Here is a 24,303-nt window from a genome sequence, read left to right on the forward strand (position 1 = left end):
TTCTTTAGTTTTCTATGTTGTGTCATATGTGCTTGTTTGTATGTTTGTCTTTTTCATTTTTAACCATGGCGTTGTCAGTTTATTTTCGATTCATGAGTTTGAATGTCCCTCTGGTATCGTTCGTCCCTCTTTTACATCATTTTGAAAATCAAAATTGTGTTTTGATACTTTCATTCAATGTACAAATTGACATTCACTCGATATAAATGCTAAACTTGTTCCTAAGCTTTTCTTGTAAATACCTGCTATACCACCTGACTTTTTACACGTTTCTTTTCTGTTTAACCAAGCTCATTATAATATATTTTAAACATAATATACACAACTATGATATTTCAATATCTGTAAAAAGCAAACTTGGTTATCTAGATGTCTTAGATGTTCCAAAAGATTAAACATATGTTGCATCTTAGACATCTAGATTATCAAATTTGCTTTTTACAAATATTAAAATATCATAATAGTTTTGTACTATTATGTGTAAATTCTTTAAAATTTAAACTTAGATTTTTGTTCACACACATTTAAGATACCTATATAATCATCATCATTCACGCATTTATTGTTTTGATGAGTGTCTTTGTTCTCAGTGTCACTACTATGTCCTCTTGTATATCTGTTAAAACCCTGTTAAACATCCAAACACATTATCCATACCGATCTGTGTCCACAGTTGATATATATATATATAAATACACATTTAATGATATCGAATACTAGTCAGAAAATTAATATTGTTTCTTTATTCATTGTCAGAAACAGGTAGTCAATAAGTATTAACTGGTAACATATGATCTACATTTATTGCCGTGATTATGTGGGGCTTAACATTTTTTTTTACTCTCAAAGAAGGATTTATTTTCTTACTGTATGTTGGGAATAACTTTAATGATTAACAAAAAAAGATGTTATACATATATTAACACAAAACTTAAATATCTCAGATATTTTAAGCAAATTGATTAGAATTCATCCCAGTTTTTAACAAATTATTTATAATGCCAAACTGATCGTCTGCAGCTAGGGAAGTGGACACAGTTGGAAACAAAATTAAAAAAAAAGTTTGCAAACAGTTTCAACGTTTGCGAATGACAAACTTCTTACACATAAATTTGATTAGAAAAAATGACAGGAATATAAAACATTTTCAGTGATCATCTTAACAACGGAATTCTGCAAAAGATAATCTTATTGATGACAGGTAGGAAAGTAGTACCTCCTTTTCATTATTAATGTGTTGTGGTTTTTATGAATAAGGTAACCAGGGATGTACCATGTCAGGAAAATGACAGTTTGATGTGTTTGAGGTTATGATTTTGCCAATTTATAAAAGACTTTCCATTTTGAATGTTCGTTTGAGTTTGGTATTTTTGCAATTTTGCTTACTTTCGTAATATACTTTTATAGTTTCCTAATCTCGTAATTTAAAAGCCAATCTAACTGTACCCAACTCGAATCGCTCATGTTTTGTGGTATATAATGTGTGTTACATTTTAGTGTTATGTCGTTGTTCTCCTCTTATATTTAATGCGTTTCCCTCGGTTTTAGTTTGTTACCCCGATTTTTTTTTGTCCATGATCGTCCATGGATTTATGAGTTTTGAACAGCTGTATACTACTGTTGCCTTTATCTAACATATACATTAGAAAGTGGATGCGTTTGGGGGTCTTTTTTGCAGATCAATTAAGTAACTGAAGTTAATAGTATTATTAATAGCACTACGTATTTTTCAGTGTGAACTTGTATATAATCATATATGAAATGAATATTTTTTAAAAACTCTGAATGATTACCTAAAAGCACCTAACGCTAGAACTATTATAAAAATATAACTAAAGCACTACAAAAGGTAAACAATTTTAAACAATTACAATAACGCTAAAGCACACTATAATACTGTTGACAGCACCTCGCTGAAGATTTCATACAGCGATGTTTTAAAAGTATACGATCTTGTACAATAACAAGAATCAATGCAATTTATTTTTAAATTGACGTTTCATCTTATGCAAACAAATACACATTACCATTACAGAAGATACATTTTGTATACATGAGCCAATCTGTACAGATTTATGAAAGACGATAACAACTAAAAAACAACATGTATATATTGTCTACAAGTTATCATTTTGTACAAATTTTAATGTGTACAATAAAATCGTTCAAATCATAATATGTATTTTAATCTTGTACAAAAAGTGTTGGTACAAGTTACAATTTGTTCTTAATAATTATTGTCTAAAATTCACTAATAACTTGTAAAATAATCATTTTAAATCATCGTATATCCTTTGTTCAAATTATAACTGAATTTCAGTTTAATTTAATATAAATTGCTATTAGAACAAACATTTCTTGGACAAAGTAAATTGTCAATGAATGTAAGCAATACATATGGTTGTGAAACTTTAAAGATGTTTTTTGTGCTTCTTTGTTAAATATTTGTTTGTTTGGTTTTTTTTTCTAATTGAGATTATGACACAGTGATGACTGCTGTACCCTTATTTTTACAATTTTATCTATTAAGTCTGTTCACGCATCGATGTAAATATAATGCAATGTGATGCGACTGTCATACAAGTGAGAGGTTTAGCGCTATATTATAAAACCAGGTCCAATCATTTAAAAATGCCTGTACCAAGTCAGGAATATGAGAGTTGTTGTCCATTCGACTGATTATTTTTATCATTTGATTTTAGTTATCAAAGGTACCAGGATTATAATTTAGTACGCCAGTTTGCCATTTGTTAGGGACTTTCCGTTTTGAATTTTCCTCGAAGTTCAGTATTTTTGTGATTTTACTTTTTGTATAAACTTAACATAATTTGTACTTATTTTGTGGAACCAAATGAGATCTAGTACACAACTTATACATTTATAAACATTACCCATGCATGGTGAAAATTTACAACATAATTATTTATCTTTCATTTTCAATATAAAACTTTTCGACGTCTTTTCAGAATAAAATTACAGATTTTGGCACATAATCTAATAATATATTGATTCGAAAAACAAAATTACCCCTTTCTGAACGTCTACAGACTTTTAAAATTTTCAAAGATTAAGAGAGACTCAGTAAAAAGAATTCGTCTTAGATCATCATAAACAGGACAATGTAAAATAACATGATATTCTCCTTCAACAGTATTAAAACAACATATCTTCATCAGTGGCAAATTTTCATACATCTTAGTGTCCAGACGAATAGGAGCCACTCTACATTTACATTTATAAAAAAGCACTACTTTCAGTAAAATTAATTAACAGTTTACAGTAATTTTTATAAATTTGATGTGTACAAAAGTATGAATTATTCAAAATATCCCGGGCATAAATAACCTTAGCCGTTTTTAGCACAATCTTTTGGAATTTTGGGTTATCAATGCTCTTCAACTTTGTACTTGCTTTATAACTATTTTTATCTGAGCGTCACTAATGAATCTTATGTAGACGAAACGCGCGTCTGGTTTTTTAAATTATAAGCCTGGTACCTGATAACTATTTCAACAACATTATCCTGCTTAAATATAATGCACGTTCTCAACTTGTTTCGCCCATTAACTAATCTAGAAGAGGATGCATTAACGATTCTTTTCCATTCATCAATTTATTTATCGAACATTCTTGACATGACTGTATTTAAAAACACATATGTTTTGTTAATATTAGTGTTGGTATTGCAAAACTAACCAATTCAAGTTCAGTAAACCGTTTTTTTAAACATGAAATTCAAATTTTATGTTTCAGACTGACCGCATCCGGTTTCTATAAACTATTTGCTCTTCATGCATAAACGATTAATAAGTTAAATAAAATTTTAGAGGATTGCAACACAATTTCATATAGCATTCCTAAGTATGAAATCGTTCAAATTATAATGGCATATTGTTATTCTAAACTGTTTCCCAAAATTGATCGCCCTGAAGATCATAAAAAAACATTTTATTAAAATAAAGTATGTCATTAAAGGTTTTGATTTTGTAAATATTGCCGGTATTTTTAACGACCATTCTGTTAAAGAAAAAATTCCTGGATATTTTGATAATACTGAGCTCCCTCTTATTTGATATATTTACAAGAAATATACCCGGAAATTTGTGTTTAATTATAGCCAATAGTGTAAAGATGTTAATATCAGTGAAAATATACCTACTTCATGTAATTGCAGTAATTCCAAATACATTTATGGACCCATTTCCCATGTTATAACAGGAGATCTTAACATCGTTCAAGACCGAGAGTTAAAATCATTCCTCAGTAAAGGACCTAAATACCGTCCCCCGTCAATTATTAATATTATATTAATATATACATGACTGATAATGATAGGGAAATTTTTATTTTTACTTGTAGCAAGAAAACAAGTTCAATCAGCATTTTTTATTTTTATTTTCTTAAAACATATTATAAAACATATTTTCTCATTTCAAAATTCTATCTTATAGATTTCTTTTTGTGTGCACAGATATGTGTTTTTCATGAACAATCTAACCAAGTTTAGGCAATTTTCAACGATTCACAGCTTGGAGAATAGCGCTGTGACCCATTCTTTTTATTATATTTTTGAAAGAAGCGTAGTAAAATCTTCATTTTGGCAAAATATAGGAAAATTCTATCTCAAGAACTATATACATATGATCTACCTTAACGTTCAATCGAGGTCAATCTGAAATGGACAATATTACTCTTACATGCATTACTAGTAATTCTTTTATCAGTACAAAATAATATAACTCCTCTAGGAGGTTTTGTGACTCATTTTCAATATTTACTTACAGTACAATGTCATCAGCATGCATACTTTTTCTCTTCCCATGTCCACGCAAGATACACCCTGTTGATAATAATAATAAGAAAAATCTATTAGAATGTACGTCTTGATTCAAATTGATCTCCATCCATAAAAATAAACTTCATCAGTAATCTGTTAAGATGTAGGAGAATATTCAAAGGACAATTCATGAACGTGTTATCTTTATAAATAAAATAAAAAATGAATTCAACTAAGGGCTTTGGTTGGGTTGGTGTGGCACAATTTTTAGTTGTTTTTGTAGGTTTTATGGACACTTATTTGTCTGTTCGTCAATGTTTTTTGTTTTAGTTATGGTCTTTTTTGTATCTCGTCTTCTTGATGTATTTTTTTTTTTGTTGCTCATTTGACGTCTTCGTCCTATGTTGCATGCACTTCTGACATTCTTGAATTTACAAATTTAATAGAGATGTTTTGGTTTTTGCTGATTGATTTATAGTATATAATGTGAACTAGGTGGGGTTTGTGTTGCTCAGTCTTTACATTTCTACGATGTACTTTGTGAATTGTTGTTACTCTTTTCGTCTTTTTCCTTTTTTTTTGACATGGCCTTGTTAGTTTATTCCATATTTGAATGTCCCTTTGGTGTCTTTCTTCTATATAACAGTATGTGGAACATCTAGTCAAATGATTATCTCAATCAACTTGACAAGGGTTGATATTGTATTTTTTGAGTTTTGACAAGTTCAGGAAAAACATAGCTCTGGAACTTCTGGATGATTAGCTTTGAGTATGAAATCAAGTTAGCTATTGCTTATTTTAAAAACCTATTCATTTCGGTTATTTACAGCAGTTGTAATGTTACTGTGAACTTAAGTAATACACATACAGTAACTGATACACTGTCATTCCTACGTTTATACATTTTTGTACTGACTAAACGTAAAAACTTAACCCACACTTACATATTCGTCATGAAATCATAGGCTATTAGTTTAATTTAAACTTATTTTATTGTTCAAAAATGATAAAGGATGAGACACAAGTTTTTCAACTTAATAACGTCTTTTCCAATACATACATAAATATACACATGAATGAACATTACATATATCTGACTATAACCATATATTATTTTAGCTTTAAGGTATAAAAATACATAACATATACATTTTAAGAATGGAATCAATCAATGGATATTTTCCACTTAAGATAACTTATCAAGTGCGCCTATTTTCAGAAGAATTAAATACAAACACAACCGAGGTGTGTAAAATAAAATATCTTAGTGCACATGGCCAGTCATGTGCGTGAATTTGTTAGTTTTTACTCGATATTCCACCAATATTGCAGGACATATTGTATTGCTGTTTCTTTGATCATAAATAATCATTAGGTCGAACAAATTCGACCAATTATGAAGTCATATTTTGTTTTTGGATATTGTTATTTTCATTTTCCAGACGCCATACGTTCAACACAGTAAGGTCGTTTTATACTGCAACTAGTTGTGTTTATTTCCTAAATATAATAACATAGCTATATTTTGTATAATGTCAATTTCATCATGGAACACTTTCTCCATAATCAGGGGTTCATTAGGGGATGAAAATAAGTTTGTCATTTGTGTTTCGATTTAAAAAAGCTACCAATGTATAGTGTATGTTGCTGTATAAAAACAATATTAGGTCAATGTCATAAAAATAAATACTTTTTTGTACTCGGCGCAAAACTTGGGTAGGGTTCGATAGAACCTCGCTCTTCTCCAGTTTTTCAGCCTCGTATAAAAAAGTTTATATTTTTCTTTCATTGACCTAATATTGTATATTTCTATAATTTCTATGTAATGATACCATTTATAATTTTGTGCTAAGTTGATGTTGTTGTCCGACAGTTTTACCCATAGACTTGAAAAAGAATTTTTGCAAATTGACAGATCTAACATTGTTTGGTTGATATTTAGACGAGTTGTATATACATAATGTACACAGCCATGTATCACTATCACTGATGGGGATCCGATGGATAAATCTGTTGTAGAGTTGTCACTGGCTCAGACGTATATATATACAATGTATATTATAAACTTATAAAATAATACGACTTACATTATATAACATAATAAATAGTAAACAATTCGGTCGCGACGAAAAGGCAAAATAATCCCATGCTTACTTATCAAATAAATTAATAATTGAAACTGATTATTAAGAATTTTACAATGCTGATGTATAATTGACTTGGGGCAAAATTGATTTGCCGACATAACCATGGCCAATTTTAGCGAATTGCATACAATTGAATAAATGAAAGCACATTATTCTTTTGCGTTATTTTTTAACGTTGGTGTGCAGATGGTTATTTTGCTCTCACATGTATAGAATAATCAGTCTAACACATACAAAATCTAAATATAAAAAATATTAAAAAAAAATATATATCATGGTCTGCACCCTTTGAATATCCACTTTTATCATGAAAATTACACAAGGATAAACTTACTTAACAAATTTTGAAAGAGTGCGCAATTTAAGATGGACATTTTGAATTTTGAGCTAATTTTATAACGTTAATATATATTCAACAGCCTGTAGATTGTCCAAAAGGACACGAAAACGTTATCTCTATTATTTTTTTTGATAGCAATATGTCCGTGGTGGTTATAATGATTATTTCTATCTTAAATTTCTTTATTTAAGAAATGACTGTAATATTTATTCTGTCTATGAAGAAATTAAATAAAAATGAGGTGCATACTTAATAACTTGCTTAGCGGAAAATTTCTAAAATTATGTACCACATTTCTAAGGTTATATCGAATAGACATCGAAAAATATTGAAGACATTCCCTATAATTTCATTCTTAATTCCATTTTAAAGAAGTAAATCATGAAAAAAATCCAAGCATCTGGATATAGTCAGTTTCAGAATATTTTTTGTAAGAATGAGAGTGATTTGTTTACAAAGTAGGATTTGTTCCTCCATAAGACAAGATACTCGTATCTATGTTGGCCTTTGTTTTTTTATTACGAAATAAGCATTGCCAATTCTTCCAATTTGTACTTTAGTTTGGAATGGGGAATAATCGGGTAAAGTGTAGAAAAGTCAAATGTTTCAATACATGTGCGTTTGTTGACTGTTTATGTGTAACATATTTAATACACTCATCAAATGCGTTGTTGTGTGGCTTTGCACTTTGTTTGCGAGTTCAAACTATTTCGTGATTTGTAATAACAGAAGCAAAACGACTGGTGCCACATGCGGAGCAGGATCTGCTTACACTTCCGGAACACCTGAGATCACCCCTAGTTTTTGGTTGGGTTCGTGTGCTTAGTCTTTAGTTTTCTATGTTGTGTCTTCTGTATTATTATTTGTCTGTTTGTCTTCTTATTTTTAGCCATGGTGTTGTCAGTTTATTTTCGATCTATGAGTTTGACTGTCCCTCTGGTATCTTTCGTCCCTCTTTTATTATAAGTTTTTGTATTCTTCATACTTAACAATATGTTATTTCTTTGACATGGGTTTTCAAATGCATACATTATCATGGTGTGACGTACATGATATTAGTATTTGGGAGAGAAATTCGTTCAATACAGAATGAAGGTTGTTACAAGAGAATTGTGCTTTTAAATGATATCATTAATGTGAAATGTAAATATCAAACAACGAACATCCTCAAAACGTATATTGATACAAGGAAAATATAATCAGCGTACGTTAATGTGCTTTTTTCTTTCAATTCTTTTTATATGTAGATAAACTCATCACAGATACCAGGATTAAATTTTGTATTTTCGCCAGACATGCGTGTCGTCTACACAAGACTCATCAGTGACGCTCGAGTAAAAAAAAGGAATTAAAATAGCTAAATAAAGTACGAAGTTGAAGAGCATTAAAGACCAACATTCCTAAAAATTTTGCCAAATACAGCTAAGGTAATCTATTCCTGAGGTAGAAAAGCCTTAGTATTTCAAAAAAATCAAAAGCGTTGTAAACAGTTCATTTAAAAATATGACCATATCAATGATAATTCATGTCAGCACAGATGGCTGACTACTGAGCTGGTGATACCCGCGGGGAATCAAAACTCCACAAGCAATATTAGATGTGCATTACATTACATAGACAATCCTCAATATTAAATGTGTTCAGTATAATAAATTGATAGTTTCCTTTATATAACGTTTATCTCATTTTCAAAAGTTTGAAATTGTATGGCAACTCTCCTCACTCATTTTTGAGTTTATAATGTGATGCCTAAATTCAAATATTATTGATACGGTTTTGAGTTTTATGTTATTATACAAATATATCTTAGCTATCTATACTTAACTATTACTTAAACGAGAAATAGGTGCTACACATGTTTTTTTACCAGTTACATCTCATTGTATGTGAAATTAACATAAATTAATATATTTCCATTTCATGTATACAATGTTTATATCAGTTTTATGCTTGCAGGTTATTTTATAAATCTGAGCTACTCTTCAACATACTGAAATATGGAAAGATGATTGTTACACAAACCTTAACATAATATTCTAACAAAAAGACTGTATGATTACAAATATGAGGAAACCTACTTTCATTGTTAAACAGTCATTAAAGATATTTTGTTTACTAACTGGATTTGCTGTTATGACTTGGTCATTCTCATTTACAAAATACATAAGTAAGTAATTTTACATCCAAATTTAGGATGTTATCATTTAACCTACTGTATACTGTTACTTAGTAATCAAATTCAATTATTACGAACATGGGAGACATATACTTGCATGGGGGCATCTACTTGCCTCCCCATGCTGCTAACGTTATATTTGTTTGAGAGCAACAAAAACACGTCTATTGTCATGGCGTTTATTCAGAAGAAACTGTTATCGATAACGTCACATGACAAATATGAAACATTATACAAAGGGATACAACCCGCGTCTTACAAGACAAAACACTTACGACCACAAATATACATAACGCATTAACAATACCTCATCGATACCATAGTTACCAGTCACTATAGGGTAAAGTTTCAAAATCTAAATGAGATACTTGCAATCCTCAAGAGTTGATATATATAACAATAAAACGGATAAATCGGTGAATAACTATTTATAATAATGTAATCTCCTTGTGGTTCATGAAGACAATCTTAGTTGTCAGTTCCAGTATAATTAATTATCAAAGGTATCAGGCTTATACTTTAATACACCAGACGCGCGTATCTTCTACATAAGACTCGTCATGACGCTTAAAACAAAATAGTTATAAAGCCAAACAAGTACAAAAAAAATATTAATAAAAACTAATGGTAGACAGTTACCAAAAATAAAAACTTATGGTAGACAGTTACCAAAAATAAAAACTAATGGTAGACAGTTACCAAAAATAAAAAAACTAATGGTAGACAGTTACCAAAAATAAAAAAACTAATGGTAGACAGTTACCAAAAATAAAAACTTATAGTAGACAGTTACCAAAAATAAAAACTTATGGTAGACAGTTACCAAAAATAAAAACTAATGGTAGACAGTTACCAAAAATAAAAACTTATAGTAGACAGTTACCAAAAATAAAAACTAATGGTAGACAGTTACCAAAAATAAAAACTTATAGTAGACAGTTACCAAAAATAAAAACTAATGGTAGACAGTTACCAAAAATAAAAACTTATGGTAGACAGTTACCAAAAATAAAAAACTAATGGTAGACAGTTACCAAAAATAAAAACTAATGGTAGACAGTTACCAAAAATAAAAAACTAATGGTAGACAGTTACCAAAAATAAAAACTAATGGTAGACAGTTACCAAAAATAAAAAAACTAATGGTAGACAGTTACCAAAAATAAAAAACTAATAGTAGACAGTTACCAAAAATAAAAACCGATAACTGTAAAATACTATCAGTCTTTAAATATAATATATATAAATAGAGAAATGATAATATTCTATCATGAGAAATATCTATACAAAAAATGTTACATTAACGACATTTTAAAAATTATTGCCTAATTGGTTGTCAGAGCGAATTTTCGGAATCCCTTCAAACGATTATTTAACTTAATAATTTTGGTAATGTGTTAATGAAAAGAAATAAAATTTACAAATACGAATTGAACTTTATATTTAACAATTATCGTATCACGTTTTTTTTAATCGAACACTTAATCTTTTATTTATTTAAGGACATATGTTTGTTTCTCTACATAATGATCTTGAATCTTGAAACACCATCCTTTAACTTTGAAATAAACATGAATAAATAAAGCAACTGTAGTATATCGCTGTTCGAAATTTATAAATCAATAGAGAAAAAACAAATCCGGGCTACACACTAAAACTGAGGGAAACATACCAAATATAAGAGAACTACGACACAACAGAAACACAACCGAAATGTAACCCACACACAGAAACGAACTATCATGTAACAATGGCCATTTTCCTGACTTGTTACAGGGCATTTTATGAAAAAATGGTGGGTTGAACCGGGTTTTTTTGCATGCCAAACCTCCCGCTTTAAAACAGGAATCATAAGGACTATGATATATCATTGTTTTTGCTTGGCATCCTATAATCTATCAGAAGAAAGGTGTTTGTATGATTGAATGTAAAAGTATGAAAGACATATTCTTCCATAATAAGGTTTATAGTAACATATTACCATATCAGAGATTTGCTTTCAATATGTTTTTGCCAATAACATTTGTTACCATTAACTATATATCAGTTATGGACTTTTGACTAGCTCAAAACGTTATACATAAACCTGTTCAGATTATTTTGACCGAGGACGATTTCCAAGAATGCTCAAAGATTTATGACAAATATTAATATTCAAAACGACATTCGAATTCTTATCTTCAATGTCCTCCTATTCCGTTTCACAGTTAGTTTTAAAAACTCTTCAGAGTCGTGTGAAACTTGAGATGGCACATTACACTACAGGGAGATAAATCTCTCTGTCAAAAATCATGTTACGAGAAATTGTATCTGAAGTTTTAAGTTGAAGAATGTTACATTATAACTACTTACACAGATCGAAAACAATCGGGCAAAATCAAACGTAAATATTCTTCTTTGGTCGCGATAAATTTGCATGACGCTATATACCTTCACCAGGAACAGTCATGGCCAAAACGTTTAATAAAATTAACGGTACCAATTTTCTTGCACCAGATGCGCATTTCGACAATACATGTCTCTTCAGTGATGCTCGTGGCCAAAATATTTGAAATCCAAAACTTATATAATGACGTTTTATTAATAAAGAAATATTGAACTTCTCAATGATCAAAATTAGTATTTGTCATACTGCTATACATCCAATGATTTTTTTCTGATATAATTTGTGGTTCTTTAAAATTTTTGATATTTTTATCAAAGGGCAAAGTTAATATTTTGTCAAAAAGTTAAGAAAATCAAACGAGCCAAATTAATTTAGTCTAAGTGTTTGGTACCTGATTAAGGCAAAAAGGGATGTTTCTTAGTGTAATTGGTCATTATAACCCGAAACTTTATTTCAATGTTACAAGTTTGTGACCCGGATTTGTTTCAGTTAACTTGATGTATAACTAATGAAAAGCGGTATACTAATGTCGCCTTTATTTACAAAGAAATTTGCCTTCAATCATTTGGTACTATATTTCATAATAAATAATGTCGTTTTACCTTATGACTTTAAATAAACAAATTTATTTTCAGGAGGTCAATTTGTCAATTTGAATGTTTTACCAGAAAGGTTAAAAGAATACATGTATTTCATGGGAAGAAGACTAAACGGGGCATATTTGTCGTCACTCAACGAAGCAGATAATCACGATATTCCGATTATTTTCATAATCACACCCACATATTACAGACTAGTTCAAAAAGCCGAACTTACCCGTATGGCAAACACTCTGCGACTGGTTAAACAATTACACTGGATCATTGTAGAAGATTTTGAAGTTATTAACTTAAAAACGCAAGAATTTTTTCAATCAACTGGTGTATCATTCACCTATTTTGCTCAGAGCAAAAGAAACGAGACAAATAATCGCCATAGAGGTGCTGATCAGAGAAATGCTGCTTTAGATTGGATTATGGTCAATCACAATCCAAGTATACCGGCTGTGATATATTTTGCTGATGACGACAATGCGTATAGCCTCGAAATATTTCAACAGGTAAGTGTAAAATAATTATATATTAGATATAGGAAGATGTGGTATAAGTGCCAATGAGACAACTCTCCATCCAAGTCACAATTTATTAAAGTAAACCATCATAGGTCATAGTACGGTTTTCACGTTAATTGCATTAAGGATATAACTAATAGAAATAAAGTAGAAAAACTTAAATACATTTAATTACAGAAATACGACTTCCAAAACAAAATTACATGTTCAGTTTGACGAACCTTAAAATGTTTTATTGTCGGTAACTGAAAAATACCCATCCTAAATTATCATTTATCAACTAATTGCAAAAAAGCTATTATCTTAAATTTATTCATACAAACATTTAGATGCTTGATATTCCCTAGAATGTAATTTGAAAGTATTATATGAAATGAATAATATGTATACTCTGTATTGTTAAAGATGTCTTTTCTGGAAGATATGTGTACAATTTACAATAGTATGTCAAAAATATTTTCCAACAGACATAAATAAAAAAATATTTTATTACATTTAATGGATGTCTGTTCAATTTTTGAAGAAAAAAAGTATAACTTAAACATTTACTATTAAAAGTTCACATAGTTGCATCGACTATTTTTTGCATGAACCCCCTGAGGGGTTCATGCTTATATATTGGAGAGTTTTGGATGTGTCTATGAGCCACTCGATATCTCTCGGCCGGAAGTCAGAATAAAATTCTCGGAACGTCTCTAATGTTTTCGGTCATTTATACAGGTCTTAACAGGTTGTTATCTACGTCTTAGATATGGTCCCTTGATGGCCCTTGACGAAGCAATTCTATTTGTTTTAAAACGACAACTGTGCACTGTGTGTATCTGGGTCAATTATAACGTGGTATTGTCTGTTGTCTCGATAACATGTAAACTAATTATGTTTGCAGATTAAACCACGGGATACTGTGTATTTCATCATACTACACTTACGGGAGATAACATTCTGGTTAAAATATTAATATTAGATCGGAAAACAGAAAGATAATATTAGATCGGAAAGCGGAAAGATAATATTCTTATCAAAAGAATTTAATTCAATCGGATTCAAACAAATATATACAAAATAAATACTGTATTTATGTTTCTGGAGAAACTAACAATGAATGAAATCAGAATATTTTCAGAGTTGCAATTAAAGTATTTTATATGACAATATACTCTGCTTTGGTATTTTTAAATATTCATTTGTAAAGGAAACATAAAAATTAAATCTAAATAAATTCTTGCATCCTACAAAAAAAATGTGTATAAACAATAATCATTATATTTCTACATTTATTAACTATTTCATACCATTTTAGTTTTTATATTTTATGAGTAATTATTATTTTTTTTTTTTTTGTATTGTAATATATCCATAAAACGGAAAGTAAGATCAATTTATTAAATATTTAAATTTTAAACGGTCGTGAATCATGAAAAATACTTGTGTGTTTTCAATTCATAAAGCATTATTTTAAATCCTTGCAGCTCACAACAACCGTACAAATAATTTACAATAATTACAACAAAATTTAATTACAACTATCGGTTTACGTTCTAAAAAATTCCGGATAAAATGTCAATGAATCCGGAGTCAAAACATTTAATGTAGGCCGTTTGACATTCGATTTCAACTATTAGATTAAGATATGTGATGACGCAAATGCGTCTTCTTTTCCTGAGTATCAGTGAGATGCTTTCTATTTACTATTTCGTGCGCTAAAATACTACTTGCATGCAATACTATTAAATTCACTCGTGGAAGCTTATTTTCGTTTTTGTTATCTAAATTCAGGACACGGCAGAAAGAGCTTTACATGTGACTTTCAAGCACGGTCATCATAACTAACGGTATTCTGACCTCGAGTTGTTTCTCTTTTGTTTCTTTTTTGAGTCACTGTCCTATTATAAACTTTGACCTTTTCAAAAAGCTGAGGATTGTCTACCCAAGGAATAGATTCCTTAACTTTGTAATGTATTTAGCCTTTTAAATGTTTTCATTCGAGCGTCACTGATGCTTTTTTTTTTGTAGACTAAATTCGTGTCTGGCGTGTTTTTTTTTTTATATCTACATACGTTTTTATATAAATTTGTTATTTTGAAAGTGTGTACAGGTATTCATAAACTTCTGAATTAAGAAATTCTTTGGCAAAACTATGTTTCTCTGTATAATGTTTGAATTGATTTAAGTAAAATCAGGAAATCCTTACAATTTGAGATGTTTTATGAGACCAAAATAAGTCTCTTCATAAGAGGTCCCAAACAACTGCATGTCACGGGTTTAACCGCATACCACATCTACCATGAGTAAAGACAGCTTCAAATACGAGTTTAGATATAAACGCATTCATTTAGGAAACAAAATATAAAGATATGATAGATAAAATGAATGCATCCAGAATTCCAGATTGTAAAGCAAACTGACGGCATAAATTTATATTGCGATAGGTTTGTGCAATTTGCATAAGTCATCCGGTTAGTAGAAATTAGGATTTGCCAATGGGTTATAATCTGAAAAAATATGTACATTCCCAAGCAATATATAAAATAGTCGAGCTTTTAAATAACTATTCAAATAGAAGCTGTAAATATATACGTTCAACTGGCTTCTTCTATTCACAGTCAATAATTTCAATTCCAAAGCAAACACAAATTCAGCAACAATCTTTTGGTGACCCGGCAGTCAGCAGTCTTAGGTTCATGTATTGCTTTTCTTTTTTTTTAAAGAAAGCAACTTGTTTTTACTTTTAACTATCTGCATGAAAAAAAACATGTACCGAGAAAATTCCCATTTCGAATTTTGATTTATCATTGGTAGTTAATCAAGAAGGTATTTTAATGTAAATGTCATGCTTATTCTGAAGTCAATGTTAAAAAAGGTAAAATAACAAAAAATCTGGAACTCCTAGAAAAATTCAAAACGGAAATTCCATAATTTAATAACAAAATCAAAAGCTAAAACACATATTAAACAAAATGATAACAACTGCTATATTCCTGACTTGGTACAGGCATTTTCTTATCTAAAACAAAGTGTAATTAGCATGGTTTGTAGCTAGCTTAAACATCTCACTTGTATTACAGTCGCATAACATTCCGTTATATTGACAATAATGTGTGAACAAAACAAAGAGATATAATGGGTAAAAATGTCAAAAATAGGGGGTACAGCAGTCAACATTGAGATATAATCTTAATTACTATCAAACAAACAAATAAGTCAACAAAGAAAAACAAAAAGGCATTAAGACAAAGCGCATTAAAACAAAAACGAAAGACAAGAATACTAAAAACTACCATAAAACAATAACACAATGACAGGATGCATAAGTACCGAGCTACGTCAAATGGACATCACCAAAAATAGACTAAACAGTAAAAGTAATTATTTACAAACACAAAAAAAAGAACAATGTAACACGTAATTAAGATGATAAATAACATCAGTACCTATAATCTATACTTCAAAAAAATCGTTTATGATAGGTGAAGTTGAAACGGAATATTTATCAACAAGGCTTTGGTATCTTCCTATGAATAAATGTACATACTTGCGAAAAAGTCGATATCGTTTTATGTTATTTCAAACATGTTATATAACGTTGAATGATATTTGCAAATTCTATTACTTTAAATGTACTATTATTGCATTAATGGTTAAAAAAATACTTTATATGAGAAATGATTAGTAAATGGTATGTTAAAGAAAAAATTAACCTCGAAAATGAATCATATATAAGGTAAAAAAATGTTAAGTAGAGATAATAGGCTTTGCAAAGGTATATTAAGTAGCCGGGATTAGGTTGTAAAGTTCAATCATAAATTTTCTGGTATGTTCACTACAATAAGCCTACAAGACATATGTCCAGCCGTTTAGCAATGCATTGTTTTATTGCAATACAAATAAATCGATATAATATTTCTGAAACAAAAAATCTTCCAATTGTGCCTTTGCCGTGAAAAAAAAATTCCCCAATAACGTCCTTACCAGATTTTGCATTCGATTGCTGACTATCCATATAAAAAGTGACTGGTTTTATTTTAAAGGTAAAACATGGACATTGTATTAACAAGTGTTTTAAAAGAGGATAGATGAAAATATAAAAATAAATAATATATTTTTTAGCCCAAAAAATTAATGATTGTACTAGTTTAATTTTCTATTATGGTTAACAATTAGGAAGCGACCGTTTAACTTCAAAAGGGTGGGGGGTATGGTTTCCCCCCTAAACAAAATATCCTGATCCCTAATTTGAAGAAATTTTGTTTTCGACTCAAACAAAAAGCTATAACCCCCTTTAAGCTTTAGGTTTAATTGTTGACCTTTAACAATCAGGTAAAAGATGATTATATATATTAATATGAACGAGCAAACGTGCTTTTACGTTGTTATCAAATAGTCTGTTCCTATGTATGTTGGCGTTTGTTCTATTTGCAGTTATGTGTTTCTGCTGTTCACTTGTTTTCCTTCTCTCGTTGAAATGTTTCCCTCGGTTTGTATGTCAGAATTGTTTTTCGCTTTATCAATTTATGATTATGGAACGGTATACTACTGTTTCCTTTATTTACGAAACGAAGATCGTGCATTTTGTTCACATGGTAAACTAAAGGATCTTGAGAATAACTTATCTTTTAAACAAGCCTTAATTCGCCATTAGTTACAAAATGCTAAGTTACGGCTATTATATGTCTCTTATCCGTTGGTCTGATGATCAAAAATACACCGTAATATTGTGAGTAACCATAGTAAAACAGATGAGACTTTGATTCCTTGATTTGTCAAAATCTTTTCCTACTGTAAAAAGAATTCAAGGGAATGTCCTTCTCATTTTGTCAGCTGCGCACAACAAATTAGATATGAATGATTGTCGCACAAAAGATTGTCAAAAAGTAGTACTTAATTTATATTGCATTTTTATCGAGTTTGATAATAAACAATTGTAAAACGGTTTTAAATTCAGCTAATCTTTTTAATTCATCTGCAGATGCGATACACCAAAAAATTATCAATGTGGCCGGTAGGGTTATCAGGAGGAAGGACGTATGAAACACCTATTCTTAAAGATGGAAAGGTAGGGGCTTTTAAAGAGTCAAATCAAATTCTTCATAATTTTTTTTCAGTTTTTCGTTTCTATATCTATAGCAGACAACAAACGCTTTGGTTTTGGTTTGACAGATTGGTCTACAGCATTTTAAAAATAGTTCCCAATATAATTATTTCTTTTTCAACAACGTCCAAAATCTCTGACCAAACAACAAACGACAACAGAGATAAATAGACGGTGAAAATTATACAACTACACAATCTTCATCGCAGATTTAGGATCTAACAAAGCTGAGTTTGAACTACGGTAAACAATACAATCTGTGAACAAATAATTGACATATCTGTATAGAATGACATTGTAATCGTTACAGAATAAGTGACCTTGATAGAAAGAAAAAAATATAGCATATAGAATGGAGTCATTTGGTAGGATAAAAACCCCAATTTAGATCTATATTCTCTTAACTGGATTTTGATTTAGAAATGTCATTTATGCTGCTCTATACGTGAATTAAATATCAACGTACTAGCGGGTCATATTCATAGAAATCAACAAAGCCGTGGTAAGTTATGAGAACCGAAGACAATAACAATCAAAACCAAGGAGTAAACAAAGACTCAACAGAGGCGAAACGCACTACTCATAGATAAACAACATACTTCATGACACAACGGCGAGAATCCTATCAAAGGATAGAACAATATATATCAACTAGTTAATTAAATTAAAATAGTTTAAGGGATCTCGATCAGTTTAAGGCAAAAGAGTACACCAGATAATGCACCATAAAAACAATCCGTAGAAAAAAATCAACTTCAACAGTATCATTACAGAACAAGATAATCGAGTACTCAAAACTTAGTAAAAAATTGAGGGCAATTATTTTGTTTTTTCCTGTAAGTCCTTGATCAAATGGCATGTCAAAAACTCAAACACATCAAACGAATAGATAACTACTGCCATATTCCTGACTTGGTACAGGCATTTTCTTATGCAGAAAATGGAATTAGAGCTCTCACTTGCATGAGAGTCGCATCAAGTTCAATTATATTGACAACAATGTATGAACAAAACAAACAGACTTAATAGGTAAAAATGTCAAAAAAAGGTGTACAGCAGTCAACATTGTGTTATAATCTTAATCACCATAAAAGCAAACAAATATGTAACAAAGAAGGGAACATTCAAAACTAATAAAGTTAATACAAACTGACAACGCCTTTGGTACAAAACAACACAATACCGACAATCTATCTTCTTAGATAGAAATCCACAAATCTTTAAATGCGAAATGGTTTTTAATTTTTCGGTTTTTAATTTTCTCTTTTTTAAGAAATATCAGAGATGAAAACGTGAAATCGTATCATCAAGTCACGGAAAAAAAGTGTGAAGTCAATCCTATACCCTTTGTCTTTATCTTGAAATATTCCTTCAAAAACTGTTATCACGCACTCCAAAAAAAACTATAAAATTTAACATCGGTATCATTGAAAATATAAATATTGGAGGACATGAAGGAACATCACTTTGGACGGTTTTAATTCAAAAGGGTAAACCAAATTCTATTGAGATCGATAAAGGCAAGGTTTTAAAGAAAATCAAGCACTAAATTGGTTTCAAACTATTACATGTAATAAGTTGATCCACCTCTTAATTACTACCATAGATATTTTTTATCCTTTTTAGCTACAAAAAATATTAACATGTGGCACAGTTTGTTTTTGACGAGAATTTAAAAATCAACATTTAAATTATAAAAGGTGTGGCGAAATTCTCTAGTTGATGCATTCAGCAAAATTTACATGAAGCAAATAACATAAAAGTCAAGTTACTTATTTCTTTTCAGGTGATTAAATTTTTAGCTTGGAAAGCTGAGAAAAGAAAATTTCCAATTGACATGGCTGGATTTGCTTTAAATGCAAACGTGTTATGGACATACAAACCAATGAGATTCAGTACGGATGCAGATCCAGGAATGCTTGAGACAAAACTATTAGAAAGATGCTGTACGTGGGATGAAATTGAACCACTTGCTGATAATTGTACTAAGGTATTTTATCATCACATTCGGAGATAAATAATTCCATTATTCGAATTCAAATTATTATGAAGTTTAACTCATAAAAGGAATTGTGACTTGAACTCGAACTGTTTCTCGATTTTTTAACTTTAATTTGAACTTGAACTCAAACTCGATCTCTAACTCGATGCTTAGCCACACTCGGTGTGTTTTACCAATGGCGTCTGAGTATTGGTTATATCGGATTTCTGTATTTCACAATTTGGAATTTGTGTTTCTGTCTTCTGTATTCTTTTGTGTCATTGCAAACTGAATTTATTGTACCAAAAGACGTTAGTTTTTCACTTTTATCGAAATACATGTAAAGTTTCGCACAAAACCTAGTTGTTTTGTGTCAGACATGTTTGTGCTACCAAAATAAAATTGTAATCGTCTTGTGTTTTTGTAGGTTATATTTTACACTTAGTACAAAAAAGTTTAAAATGTGGAAAAAGTTGTTGCGATACTTGCACACATATTTAATGCGTCAGGTGACAAAACCAGACTTCTCTAGGAAAATCAATATTGTTTCCTACCAATGTAACGTTTTTTTGAAATTATCATATTTTAGTATATGATTTTTTTTCTTCAGATTTTGGTGTGGCATACCAGAACGGAGAAGCCAAAAGTCCGCATGTTCGACAACGTCTTAGAAGTATGACGACGATGATCGAAATCATAATCATAGAAGTTAAAAAAAAACATTCGGCAATGAAAAAAAATCAGTCAATGAAATTGCAAATTGAGGGACTTCTTTTAGGTTGTGATTTAACATTAAGAGAAAAAAGACTATATACTTTTCCTGTTCAAAGCGGAAATAATCCTTGATATGGATAATTTTAATCAAAAGTTGGAGAAAAACCTGGTCCTTTACATAAACTTAGGCGCATACATACATTGTTGGAAAGCAACATTGAATTCCGTTGTAAATGACGAATTGGGACTGTATACCGGTATTTATGCTCATTTTATGTTTTTTGTTATCCAAATGTTGTTGATGTTTTGTATTTTCTGTTTATGCTTTATTGCATTATTAGTTATACCTAATAAAACATTGTTTTATTTTTAATTCTGGCTTCTTTTTTCTAATATTCTCTGTTTATAACCCTCAATTACAGAACAGAAGGGGATGGTGCATATTTTTATCGTTGTGTCAGTTTATTAATATAACTGATAAGTATGTGTGCTGTCTTCAGCAAATTATTTACTTTTCTAAACGAAAAAATGCTGTGCATATTCCTTATATTAAAACATTTAACAAAGTAGACTAAAGAATCTCGGTGAACAAGCTAGTAATGTCCAATCTATGAATTTCTTTAAAAAGACCAACTTGTAAGTTGCATAATGGCTATAAAGTTGTTCCTCATAAAAGAAGTAATTCAGATTATAAAGAATCCGTCTATTCGTGTGATAAAAGGATTGTGAAATGAAGTCATATAATACAACCATTTGCCTCTGACATCATGTTTTAGCTGTTTGAACCTTCTGTAAAACGTTGGTAAGATTAATATAAAAATCTGGATATTTGGTATGCTTGCAATTTGCAAATGAGACAACGGTCCAGAAGAGTCAAGAATTTATACGTAGCTCCGGCATGACAAAATGTAAAACTATTCAAATAAGAAAACACACAGTCTAATTCAGAAATTGATCTACTGAATTAGACGTATCTACGGGTTTGTACTAGCATGATCATCACGACATCACGACGGGTGCCACATGTTGAGCAGAATCTACATACCCTTCTGGAGCACCTGAGGTCTCCCGCAGATTTTGATTGGGTTCGTGTTGCTTTATCTTTGTTTTCCATGTTGTGTTTCATGTACTGTAGTTTTACTTTATTTTTTTTAGCCATGGCGAATAAGAGGAAACAGATCATTCTCTATTGTTTCAACATCCAAAAACGGTCCGAAATATCAATTTTTTATAAATGTTACCACTTTTATAAAGTTTTGGGTAAAACTATAGCAACACAACTTTCAGAACCATTTTAGGCAGTAATATGGAATGATATTGTTAAGAGAAAAGTAGTTTATGCATTCGAATTATAATAAATAAACTACCTTTTGTAGTATGTAATATGGTGTACTTTTAAACCTTGATTTTCTACGGATACTGATCATAATGTTGAATCATTTTGAAAGGAAATTTTTCAATATTTGTCATTAACAATGATTAAATAAGATTATGGACTGACGTTGCAAACATGTGTCTTCTCGATAATATTTAATTCATGTGTTCGCGATCCAATTGTAATACCTGACCACCGTAACTTATTCGTCCACGATCGCTTTTCTCGATTTACCCAATTACAGCCATGCTTCTGTACAATGCTAGTCATATTGATATATGAATCACGATATGTGTTATGATTGTCTTTTAGACAACAGTCCATAGGAGTCCAAACACCCGACATGACAAAATTTAAAACAATTCAAACCAACGATCCAATTCAGGAGGGGAAATTATCTTTCACATAAGACAGGTGTCCTTACATCATTTGACAATCTAATAATTATATGACGTGGTTATACTAGGTATTAAGATCCCTAGCCTGTAATTTCAATTTTGATACTAGGACTTTTAAAAAATACTTAAAAGAAGACAACATCAATGTCTCTGTTCGCAAGTAAAATTTGAGTAATCTATATACAATAAAATACATATCAGATATAATTTGACGGTGGCGTTTTTTATTTTATAAATGTTAAACTAGTAGTTAAAGTATTTGACATAATTGAAAAAATGTAACAGTGTATGCTAAGGTAGATCATAAGCATATACTTTTTGAGACTGAATTTTCTTATAATCTGCCAAAATGAAGATTCTACTATGCTTTTTTCAAAAATATAATAAAAAGTATGGGTCACCGTGCTATTTTTCAAGCTATGAGTAGTTGAAAATTGTCTAAATTTGGTTAGATTGTACATGAAAAAAACAAATTTGTGTTCATAAAAAAAATTCTATGAGATAGAATTTTGAAATAAATTGTGAGAAGAGAGGTTTTATTACATGTTTTAAGAAAATAAAAAGAAAAATGGGGGTCACCGAACTTGTTTTCTTCCTACAAGTAAAAATAAAAATTTTCCCTATTAGTCCAGTATAATGTTTTTACTAAAAGAGTTATCTCCCCTTAAATGGCTCATTTGAAAAAATGATTCTAAAAACAAAAGAAAATGACATTTGTTCAAATATTTTGGTTAATACAATAAATCACCAAGTTTCCTTATATAAACAAACAGTCTAACCATTAAGTTGCAAATCTGTCTCAAAAATAGCAGATTAGGGCAAATAACTAGACCGATTTTGTACTGTGATTGTACAATCCAAGATGGCGGTATACTATGTGTCTATCTATACCTTATGACATCAGTAATAAAACATGTTTTATGTAGCATGGATAATATTGCTATAATAAAAAAACGTTAAAAGAGAAAAGATGTGATCTAAGTAGTACTACGATAAAAAAAAAAAAAAAAAAAAAAAAAGAAGAGAAATACAATCAACGGGAAGGCAAACTTGTTATAACAAATTCTTTACTGGGAAATGTCTTTTTTACTTCTTTACAAATAAACTCATCATAGATAGTACATTGTATTGTTTTTACGCCAGACATGAGTTTTGTCTGCAAAATACTCATCATTGACGCGCAAACCAAAGAATTTATTAAGGCCAAATAAACTAAAGTTCAAAGGCATTGCAGATCCAACATTCAGAATTGTTTTGCCATATATAGCTAGTGTATATTATCGCTGGGGTAGAAATGCTAAGTATTTAAAAAAAGAAAGTTTAATGTTATTCTATTAAAAGATGAATATTGGAAAGACGGCAAAACCAATAAATGTCCCAAACGGGTTCATAGTCATTCAATCAATTCCGGGTACCAATAACACACTTATCCAATCAAATCGAGAAGATGGTTGCTAGAAAAATAATTAAAAAATAATGAATCCGCTAGTTCGGCGCATTTAACAAAGTAGATTAAAGAATCTTAGTGAACAAGCTAGCAATGTCCAATCTATGAATTTATTTATGAAAAGCAACTTGTTAGTGGTATAATGGCTATAAAGTTGTTCCTTAAAAAAGAAGTAAGTATAATAATTAAGAAACCATCTATTCGTGTGATATCAGGATTATAAAACGGATTCATACATTCGAACCAATTGCGTCTGACATCATGTTCAAGCTGTTTGAATCTTCTTTATAACTTTGGTAAGATTAATATAAAAATCAGGATATTAGGTATGCTTGCAAATATGCAAATGAGACAACGGTCCA

At 30.0% G+C, this 24,303-nt stretch overlaps 1 protein-coding gene across 4 annotated transcripts; it reads left to right on the forward strand.

Moving 5' to 3' along the window:
* The first annotated feature begins 845 nt into the window (after positions 1-845).
* On the forward strand, positions 846-21,094 carry LOC139511649 (galactosylgalactosylxylosylprotein 3-beta-glucuronosyltransferase 2-like). 4 transcript variants are annotated; one of them, XM_071298609.1, is made up of 6 exons: positions 846-1,201; positions 9,221-9,431; positions 12,462-12,925; positions 17,904-17,990; positions 19,813-20,016; positions 20,618-21,094. In XM_071298609.1, the coding sequence occupies exons 2-6, from the start codon at positions 9,317-9,319 to the stop codon at positions 20,684-20,686; spliced, it is 939 nt and encodes a 312-aa protein (XP_071154710.1). In that variant the 5' UTR covers positions 846-1,201; positions 9,221-9,316; the 3' UTR covers positions 20,687-21,094. The 4 variants fall into 4 exon arrangements, with proteins under 4 accessions (XP_071154710.1, XP_071154713.1, XP_071154712.1 ...); XM_071298611.1 differs by lacking the exon at positions 846-1,201 and adding an exon at positions 6,078-6,243; XM_071298612.1 differs by lacking the exon at positions 17,904-17,990 and having other exon boundaries at positions 1,080-1,201; positions 20,618-20,771.
* Positions 21,095-24,303: the final 3,209 nt, after the last annotated feature.

This window comes from Mytilus edulis, chromosome 2 (assembly GCF_963676685.1).
Source record: "Mytilus edulis chromosome 2, xbMytEdul2.2, whole genome shotgun sequence".
NCBI lineage: Eukaryota > Metazoa > Mollusca > Bivalvia > Mytilida > Mytilidae > Mytilus > Mytilus edulis.

Coding starts and splice junctions, on each gene's coding strand:
- LOC139511649 (XM_071298609.1), top strand. CDS start 9,317: ATGATTACAAATATGAGGAAACCTACTTTCATTGTTAAACAGTCATTA. Junction 12,926..17,903: donor GCCTCGAAATATTTCAACAG/GTAAGTGTAAAA, acceptor ATTCATCTGCAG/ATGCGATACACCAAAAAATT. Junction 17,991..19,812: donor CTATTCTTAAAGATGGAAAG/GTAGGGGCTTTT, acceptor ATTTCTTTTCAG/GTGATTAAATTTTTAGCTTG.